Here is a 9,906-nt window from a genome sequence, read left to right as displayed (position 1 = left end):
TTCAAATCCAATGAGTCGACCAGCGCCATCACGTTTATCCGCGGCTGCATTCTCAGTATAGATACATATCTACACACCGTGCATCAAGTCGAGCAGCGCGCAAAACATACCCATCCCTATCAATAGACTCCTTCTCCCGTCTCCAGCAACCCGGAAAGCATCTGGTCTAGCTCATGTTGCCCATATGACGGTGGACAGTTTTGGGCATTCTTTAGACATCGAGTCTCTGCCCCAGGCAGGGACTCGGGACTCTCATTAGTCTCGGGCGGTGCCCTGTATATATAAACCGGAAGCGTTTGTGCGACCTTCTCACAAAATCAGCCTTGATAAACAACTTCCCCAGGAGGCCGCCGCAGCTCTATTACTCACCTTTTTTGTTTCTGCCGCTTCCCTGTCGTGATAGTCGATCTCCACAACGAGTAAATGCTTAATTTTGATGCTTCTCGACGAAAAGCTTTGCGAACAAGCATCTGATTTCCCTGGTAGCTGCACTGGAATAGTGACCTGCTGTATCCGTTGCTTCTCTTCGATTCTGCTGATGATTTGTTGCGAGACATCGCACCTCTCTTTGCAAATCACGTAGTCGAGATGCCACGTTATGAAGTTTGTATCGTACTTCATGGCCTCCGCCGCCGTTGCGCTAAAGCACAGGTCGTGTTTCTCGTGTAGACTAATAGTAATACCAGCGATTGTTATATCTTCCGAAAGTGGCTCAACCCAGCACTCTACCGGGAAGACTGAGCCATGCCGTACGAGAGGGTCGGGTATGGAAATATGGTATTGTAGATCTTGGTTGTCGTGGTCTTCAGCGGCCTGTTTGATTCTGTAAGCATGGTCTCTCCAGGAAAGCACAAGAGCGCATAAGGAAGACTGAGCACTACCTTCTCTGAAAGTACCGAGAAACCCCCGGGCCGCCACCGGTATATCCCCAAAGGCTCTGACATAACCCAGTCCCACTGCATCCTCCGCTCGAAAACAACCTCCACTTTATAGGTATGGTACTCGTGGCCCGGCCCCGTGAGCGTTTCAAGATGCACGTCTTTAAGAGATATTTCTATTGGAAATTCGTAATTGCCCGCGGGCATTGTAAATGACTCGAGTGTTTTTGAAAATACCAGGTTCTGGCTTCGCTCAAAGGTCGTTTCTTCGTGGATCGCGGGCGTAAACATTCCGTATCGGGGACTAAAAATGTACTATTTTAGAGGATGGCAATGGCCTTGGGGTTATTGGAGCTTCGGGTGAGGGTACTGACGTCTTCATTGTCCCAATGACACGGGCCCTGATGCCTTTTATCGATGTCGCCCGGGTAAGCGAGAGGTGGAACCGGCCCGTGACGCATGGCAATGATTCGCCGTATCGGTTCGCTGGGAGGAATATAGTTGATCTGTCAAGCCTGGTTTGAGAAGTCAGTTCTGATCGCGATGGTACATTTTGAGGATGGTTTCGTACTGCAGACCACAGCTTGCTATATCCGCGCGAAATAGCATAATGACACTGGGGAGCTTGCGTGGGAAAGATTAGAAACAAGGCGAGTCTTAGAGAACAGCAATTTTGGAAGTGAACTGTGCGCTAGAATACACATAAAGGCAGATTGCGCGAGAACAATGTACTTATACTCAAGTCTTGGAGGCCGCCAAGTCAACCCACGGCCGATGGGCGGACCTTCCTAATTAAGTAGGCGTGCCGCCATTTTCCTTGTTGGGCGGTGCCGCTGACAAGTCCAGCCCTAAGGTTGGGTTTTCTGCTTGATCCGGTTAGGCATAAGATTCTACGTCACATTTAATGAGGCCGAGTGTGTAACGCCTGTCGTGCACAGGCTCGGGAGCTGGTGCTTTAGTAAACGGCCAATCTGCTACTTAGCGGAGGGTTGGGATTGAATGTCGATGACCACACCCCGTTCGAGCACGTTAATGAAGGTGAAAGTTTATCTAAAACCCTATCGAGTAATAACGAGTGATCTGTCGACAGTGTATCGCCAGGGTATATTATAAGAGCCTCGTGAGTCGAGAGCAGACTATAGACCTGGCCAAGAAATCATTGAGGGATCCAGCTACCCTATAGAAGGTCGCTCCTCATGTCTATGGAGTCCAGGTCCCCAGACGGCAGTATATGAGCAATGGTTGATGCGGGAAAGAACGAGAGGCTGGCCACATTCGCGGTTGATGAACACATCAAGGAGCTCGGCATGTTTGGTAACATAGCCTGCTTGCCTTTGCTAGCCTCGTCCCTTGATAAGAGGGAAAATGGGAGCACACTTGGATAGCTCAATTGGCCGCGCCCACGATATCCACCACGTGTTCTTTCCCCAACCATATCAGAAAACCATAACAGTTGGATATGATCAACCTTGCTCTGTCGAATACGATCAATCAACCATCATGATCAAGTACAAGAGAGCTAGCTCTCGGTTCCTCCTTTGGAGCAGGGCATACCCAAGCATCTCCAGTGTCGTCGTAAGGTCAATACCCTCCATTGTTGTAACTATGAGTCGGGCCGCGCGCAGCGTCCAAGGACGAAAGAGTTGACCTCAAAATCGAAACTCCCCTTCATTCCATCTGGGAGTTTCCCCGGTCCATGAAAATATAGGTTCGTCACAAGGAACTCGCCTAATCCAGCTTGCCCACTTCCATAGACCGTTGTCGCGCAAATGACCAAGTAGGTGGTGGTAGATATCTTTCAAGCCGGCCCTATCTAAGAGACTCACCTCACTCACGTTGGCAACTACCAATGCCTCGGAGACCTGGCCGATTACTGAGCTAAGATGAAAGCGACCTGGCGTGCGCAACGGCGTTGCGTAGCTCATCCTATCAAGAACAGTCCCTGCGCCGTCGTCTCCACAACAAGCATGACAGGTGTCTTGTCTTGCAATCAATACCGCCAAAGGAGCCAATTTCGGACGTTTCATATCAAGAAACGGCTTCCTCGGCATTAAAAGCGGTTGAGATTCTTAAGGATTAGTCTGGTGATCTGTTATAAATACTGGCTTCCTCCCTAAAATTGAAGATGTTGGGAATATGAGCTGCCAATTGACCGACTTTGCGTCCTATTCTTGATACATTGAATTCGTTCATCAAGTCATATTAACGACTCAGCTTGACGGGCCCTTAGCATGGACTGGCTCTTTAGGCGCATGCCCGCCGTGGAGACGGTACCAGGAGACCGAGTACTGCCGTTACACTATTTTGAAACAGCCTCCTCGTTCAAGGAAACAACATGGCCGTGTCGCTTGTTTTCGATGCTGTACTCGATCCAGAAAAGTTGCGCAACTCCCTCGAGGGCCTGGTGAAGCGCGAAGGATGGCAGAGGTTAGGAGGTCGGCTGAGAAGAAATGCAAGATGAAAAAGAGAAGCCCCTGTTATCGGAGGATAGAGCGCAGTCGAAGCAAAAATACTGACGCTCAATTGTAAAGGCTTCTTCCAGGAAAATAGAATGGCACATCCCAGCTGAATTCACGCCCGATAGACCGGCAATCGGCTTCTCACACGTCAACCATGGCATTACCGCCGAAGAACACCCGGCAGCGTCCAAAATCCCCCAGCCAAGCGTTCGATCCGCTGTTGTGGGCGACCCGGATGCGCTGGCGGGCTTAGCATGGGAGCCAGAGTACACGCCCGGAGGGATCAAAGACTACCTCACATCCGACATTCCCGTTCTAGGACTGCGCGTGAACTCCTTTGCCGACAAAACGATCGTGACTCTTCAATGGCAGCATGTCGCATTTGATGCGCTCGGGTTACAATATGTTGTTGAGGGGTGGAGCGCCATGCTCTGGGGCAAGAAAGATGTGAAACCCACTCCGTGCGGGATAGATATTGATCCGTTTGATGTGCTTGCGACGGGCTCGCGCGCACCGACGGAAGAGCACGTTCTGACGGATAGACGAGTCGGATGGGGAGGGATACTTAAGTGGGGGCTTGGGTACGGAGTCGATATGCTGCTCCGCGCAAAGGAGAACCGCATGGTCTGTATTCCGGAAACGGTTTGGCGAGCACAGCTCGATAAGGCGCTTGACGAGCTTCGAGCAAAAGCGCTCGAGAAGGGAGAGGATCCGTCGGCAGTCTTTCTTACAGAAAATGATGTGCTAACGGCGTGGATCCTGCGCTGTACGGTTGGCGAAATGCAAGCAAGCCCAGACAGGACGGTAAGTCCTAGCATTCTCCGGTCCACGGCCTCCTCCATGTTCTGACATCTTTTAGGTTGCCGCGTCTGTCGCGATGTCGCTCCGCAAAGCTTTTGAAGGTGACCTCATTCCCAAATCCAGTGAAAATCCCTACGTCGGCAACGCTTTCGGCTGGGTAAACGTCCTCGTCACAGCCGGCGACATAGCCTCGAAACCACTAAGCTGGCTCGCTTGCCAAGTGCGACGTGTCATCAACGAGCAAGGAACACGCGCCCAGCACGAGGCATACTACGAAATGGTCCGAACGTCCGGAGCGGGCCTACCAATCGTCATCTTCGGAGACGGCGGGATGGTACAGATTGGGTTCTCAAATTGGTCCAAGGCTGGCCTGTTTGATTTGGATTTTGCACCTGCGCGTGTTGATCATGAGGCAAGTGGCCCTTGTCGGCCGTCGTACGTCCAGGAGAACCATGGGCCAATCAAGCCTGCAGATGGGTTTTTTATTCTGGGGAAGGATGAGAAGGGGAATTATTGGACTTCGGCGTGTAAAGTGAAGGGCCACTGGGCAAAGTTTGAAGAAGAACTGAGGAAGTGGGATGAAGAGGGGAGATAGCAAGTCAGCTCGGCACAGAATCATATGCCCGTCATCCTGCGGTACTCTCAATGAGATCGGGGTATTCGATAAAATTGATTGGGCTTGTATGCCTGTCCGTCAGCTAAAAGGTGACTGTGGGCCAGGCCCTTTTGCGGTCGACGACAAATCCGTATAGAAATGCCCGTTGCCGAAGTCTGGAACGACATCAAGGAGCTGAGAACATGCTGAGCGCTGCTCAACGAGCTGTTCCCAAGAGCACTGTTACGTGTGTTCGGGCCTCGTGGTCATTGTCGAGAGCTCCCAGAACGACGTAGATGCGGAATGATCGAGAAGGAGCAGAGCTCAGGAACTTGTTATGACGATTTCGCAGTCACTCCTGTGGCCGACATGCTGGAAATACCAAGGAACCCCGTCCAAGCTGAGCCAGTCAAGATCTTCCCAAGACCAACACGACCGTGGACATGGTTTGTGAACCTATTTTTCACAGTCTCTCCCAGGCAAAGGCACTTGAAGAAGCCCGCTTGAGCGAGGCCACCATCAGGAAATACTCATGGACGCGGTGCCATTCCCAACGCTGTCGTGGTTGTCAACAGCACGTCAGTAACTGGGGGGCACCGTTTGACCTGAGCCAGAAGTCTAGCACTAGTGGCAAACTAGTCCGGCCATCAAAGGCGAAGTGCCGAAGATCAGCGATTACATCTTGAGCCCAGTTCATAGGATTGCTGTCCTTCATGAAGATAAAAGTGAAGATGAAGAAAGGGGGTGGGTGGTTACGATCCTCGTGTTGGATGTTAGCAGCATTGCTCGAACTATGTTGTTGTTTTTAGAAGCTGCTACTCAATGTATCCAGCAATTCATAGACATAAATTGATAGATTAGGCTTCAAGTTGTAAATTCTGTTTCGATCTGGAAACTGATTCCGAGGTTGTGATGGGATTCAAGCAAATCATGGAGCCGGAACGGGAATAACTAGAGGACCGTGGGCGCTTGGACTCTTGGTCACCTGAGAGCTTGGCACGCAAGTCTTGATGCCAAGCCTTAAGTCCTCGGCCTCGGTTTAGGGAAAAATCCGAGCTCTCTCGCTCCCAGGCGCTGCAACTCATACTAGTCCCTCCAAATAAGGAGTGGCATTATATTTCGTGTTGGTGTACGGAGTATTGTTAATCTGTTGACTAGCTATTCTTATCTTGTTCAAGTTCAATAAATACAGAAGTCATCTGGGTCGAGCGCGTTGAGAGCTAAATTCGAAATACTAGTTGAGCGAGGGAACCTAACACGATATATATATATCTCGAGTCTCTTCAGACGAACAAGATTTCTCTTCACTCAGAGCCTTGGGCAGCAAAAAGATAGCCGTAGCACCCGACACACTCCCCGCACTTGGCTCACTTTGTGATCAATAATCCTAACTAGATAGTTACAGACGCTATAGTAAATGGTGAACAACCTCGTGTTTGAAGTTGGAGGAAACGATCCAGGTCACCTGACCTTCGTCGCGCAAACTCTCAGACACAAAGAAAGCCAAAAGCAAGCAAAGAAAGCTAATAGTCCTTGGAACTGGAAGGCAGGGCATACATGCACGTAGCTCCAAACTGCTATTTTACTTGTAAAAAATTTATGCGGAGATGGAATATACGATAGTCGACGACCTTGAATCCAGAGAGGTCGTTGACTGGGCAGCGACAGAGGTAGCCTTTACAGGATTCTGATAAGAAAGACCATGAAGAAGCGAAAACTCGATCGAATATGCTGCCCCTTTTCAGATCCTGTCCTCAAAAAGCCGGCAGCTCAGCGGTGCGTCTTAGCGCAGTGAATCAGTAATCAGTGCCATCGCGGCTCACTTGGAACCTGCTTGAAACCAGAGGCAGGGAGCCCGTCCCACGAATCCACACCACGACCACCGACCACACGTCCGAGCGCTCTTCAGCCACAGGCCGTCGACCTCCTCTCGTGATAGTCTACCGGCCTCCATCCTCAACGTCGAAATCGTTATCAATGCCCTTGCCTTCTTTGCGCCCTCTCCTTCTTGCCGCATAACTGTTCTGTGTTTGTTTGTTGCGCCCGACCGTGCTCCGCGAGTTCCAATTCAGTTCCTGGGGCTCTTCCAAGCACCCCCGCCTCCTCTCATAAGCGACACGGAAGTCGATCCTCTCCAGACCTGACCGACTCGCGAGCTCCTCCCAGACCACTGCGACCGCGCCAACAACCGGGCGTCAGCGTACGACAACTTCCATCGCCTGCCAATCGCCCCTGTCCACACGTCGTCGAGGTGAGCTCCCATTTGTATATACTTTCCTGTTCCTCTCGCGCGTCGGAAGCCATTCGTGTTTGCCCCCCTGCCACCTCCTTGGGCTGGCCTTTCGACCTCCTCGGCCACCCAAATGCCCCGTCCTGCCCGTGGCTTGAAGCAGCGTCTCAGCTCCCCAACTTTATCAATTTTCTTGCTGCATATGTGCCTTAGACTGTTTTACTACTCCCCTTCCGCCAATGTTATTTTCGCTCGTGGTGTACTGCAAATGCTCATGTGGTCGTTTTTAGGCCGACATAAACAAATCCTCCAGACTCGCCTTTACTCCGCCAAACCGCACCCGCCTTAACCCCTCCTGCTAGCGTGTGGCGCCTTGCTGCACTGGCATCGAGAACCTCGCTCGAGTACATGTGGCAGTTTGATTAGCGGTGACAATGAAGGGTTTCAGACAGAGAGTGGTGAGTTCGGATCGAGGGTCCTTTGGTCGTCACTCGGCTGGACCCGATCGCCTTAATGGTCGCTGAACCTAGCTAAATGACCCAGCATGAGCAGTTGTCGAGGGCGAAAGATAACAAGTCGTCGAAGAAGAAAGACGCCTCGAATGCCTCCTCCCAGAACTCGACCGGCCTCGGCGTTCACCATGGCCAACAATCCACCTCTCCGAGCCAGGTTACACCTACATCATCGACCACATCCGTGAATGATATTAGAGCGAAGGCTGCTGAAGATGGCTCGCAGAACGCACCGTATCCTCCTGGTCAGTATAATGTCCCGCAGGGCGGAGGTATCGTCAGGAAACCTGTCAATAACGGAGATCCAGGCACTCCGACGAAAGCGCCGATGGCCCCGAGTGTTGTGATCAGTCCCAGCGCACCGGTATGTGCTCTATTCACAATTCTCTCCTCTTCTTGAACTCTGTTGTCTCATTCTTATGAATCCTCGCTGACCTTGACTCCTCGTTACAGCACGTTCCCCCACCCGGTGCCGCTGAGACCATGCCGGGCGACCTGGCCCCTCCGAGGAAATCCCATGTCTTCGATCGCCTTCAAACCACACCTAAAGATCTGTCTGAAGGTATTCGGACTCCGAAGCGTCAACATTCTTCTCGATTTGATATTTCCGATCAGCGCCAGAGGGAACTGGAGAAACTTCCAGGCTTCCACGAAGTCCCGCCTAATCGCCGGCAAGAGCTTTTCATGCAGAAGATTGACCAATGCAACATTATCTTTGATTTCAACGATCCGACGGCAGACATGAAGTCGAAGGAAATAAAGAGGCTGGCTCTCCACGAACTCCTGGACTATATTGCCAACAACCGCTCGGTGATCACGGAACCCATGTACCCTCGCGTGGTTGAGATGTTTGCCAAAAACCTGTTTCGACCCATCCCGCCCCCAATCACACCTCAGGGAGAGGCATTCGACCCTGAAGAAGACGAACCGGTTTTGGAAGTTGCGTGGCCCCATATACAAGTGGTCTACGAGTTCTTCTTGCGTTTCATCGAAAGCCAAGACTTTAATACAAACATCGCGAAAGCGTACATTGATCATCATTTTGTGCTTCAGGTAACGTTATTTCATCCTTCCTCGGCTTATTGTACGCACATCGACCTCACACTGATCCCCGCAGTTACTAGAGTTGTTTGATTCCGAAGACCCGCGCGAGCGCGATTTCCTCAAGACAACACTGCATCGTATCTACGGAAAGTTCCTCAATCTACGCTCATATATCCGACGATCTATAAACAACGTCTTCTTCCAGTTCACCTACGAGACTGAGCGGTTTAACGGAATTGCGGAGCTATTGGAGATTTTGGGATCCATTATCAACGGCTTCGCCCTTCCCCTCAAGGAGGAACATAAGCTGTTTTTGACCAGGGTCTTACTTCCCATGCACAAGGTCAAGAGCCTCAGCATGTATCACCCGCAGCTGGCTTATTGCATCGTTCAATTCCTTGAAAAGGACTCCACGTTAACAGAAGATGTACGTGGCTTGCCCAGTTTCCCTCTTGACCATTCTCTAATAATCTTGATCAGGTTGTCCTCGGCTTGCTTCGATACTGGCCTAAAACAAACAGCACTAAGGAAGTCATGTACCTGAATGAAGTGGAGGACATTTTTGAGGTCATGGACCCCGCGGAATTCGCAAAAGTGCAAGAGCCGCTGTTCCACCAGCTGGCTAAATCGGTCGCAAGCCCGCACTTCCAGGTTTGTCAAGAGAGTCGGGAGGCTTCTCTGGACAGATTGCTAATTCGCCTTCACAAGGTCGCTGAACGAGCACTTTACTTTTGGAACAACGAATACTTTTGCAACCTGGTTAGCGATAATGTCGAGGTTATTCTACCGATCATGTTCCCTCCACTATTTGAGAACTCCAAGGGCCACTGGAACCGGTACGTGGACTTTCAACATCATACCATGGTGGGTGGTGATAGCTGATCGACCTCGCAGAACTATCCATAGCATGGTCTACAACGCGATGAAGATGTTCATGGAAATCAACCCTCAGCTCTTCGATGAGTGCTCACATGAATATAACGAACGACAGAACAGCGCTGAACTCCGCGAGAAAGCCCGATTGAGTCGCTGGGCCAAGGTTACTGAAAAGGCGGCACAGAGACAGAATGGTGTTGCCCGCCCGCGGGGTTCGTCGTCCGCTGAGATTCCGCTACAGCTCGACGATCTCGATGCCATCACCCAAGAAAGCCAGAATCGCCTCAACTCGTTGAAACTCGACGAGTCCAGTCCGGCAAGAAGCGGCCCAAGGCCACGCGAGGGCTCAATCACGTCTGTAGGTCTTGAATGCTATTGATTCTTTGTTTATTTCTGCGAATCAGCTTTTCATGCTCTTTCGAAGCACTATTATATCTCCTGATTTATTATCCGCTGCTAAGTTTGTCATTTTGGTTACAGAAAGCGTGATTCTAACGTTGGAACGTCCGCT

At 51.0% G+C, this 9,906-nt stretch overlaps 3 protein-coding genes across 3 annotated transcripts; 2 read left to right on the top strand and 1 right to left on the bottom strand.

Annotated features, from left to right (window-relative positions):
• Positions 1-119: 119 nt before the first annotated feature.
• BJX68DRAFT_267230 (arrestin C-terminal domain-containing protein) lies at positions 120-1,169 on the bottom strand (the record flags this gene model as incomplete). The annotated part of the gene is made up of 3 exons (XM_071045757.1): positions 120-305; positions 370-813; positions 882-1,169. 3 exons carry the CDS (start codon positions 1,167-1,169, stop codon positions 120-122), a joined length of 918 nt encoding a protein of 305 aa, XP_070898765.1.
• A 2,044-nt stretch (positions 1,170-3,213) lies between these two features.
• Positions 3,214-4,733, top strand: BJX68DRAFT_276086 (uncharacterized protein; the record flags this gene model as incomplete). The annotated part of the gene is made up of 3 exons (XM_071048000.1): positions 3,214-3,305; positions 3,421-4,141; positions 4,197-4,733. The coding sequence occupies 3 exons, from the start codon at positions 3,214-3,216 to the stop codon at positions 4,731-4,733; spliced, it is 1,350 nt and encodes a 449-aa protein (XP_070898764.1).
• A 2,764-nt stretch (positions 4,734-7,497) lies between these two features.
• BJX68DRAFT_267228 (protein phosphatase 2A regulatory subunit RTS1) lies at positions 7,498-9,774 on the top strand (the record flags this gene model as incomplete). Its single annotated transcript, XM_071045756.1, has 6 exons — positions 7,498-7,839; positions 7,929-8,528; positions 8,593-8,946; positions 9,000-9,170; positions 9,228-9,355; positions 9,414-9,774. The coding sequence occupies 6 exons, from the start codon at positions 7,498-7,500 to the stop codon at positions 9,772-9,774; spliced, it is 1,956 nt and encodes a 651-aa protein (XP_070898763.1).
• Positions 9,775-9,906: the final 132 nt, after the last annotated feature.

The sequence above is a fragment of the Aspergillus pseudodeflectus genome, assembly GCF_044049435.1.
Source record: "Aspergillus pseudodeflectus strain CBS 756.74 chromosome Unknown BJX68scaffold_23, whole genome shotgun sequence".
NCBI classification, from domain to species: Eukaryota; Fungi; Ascomycota; class Eurotiomycetes; order Eurotiales; family Aspergillaceae; genus Aspergillus; species Aspergillus pseudodeflectus.
This window is presented reverse-complemented; position numbering and strand designations above follow the sequence as displayed.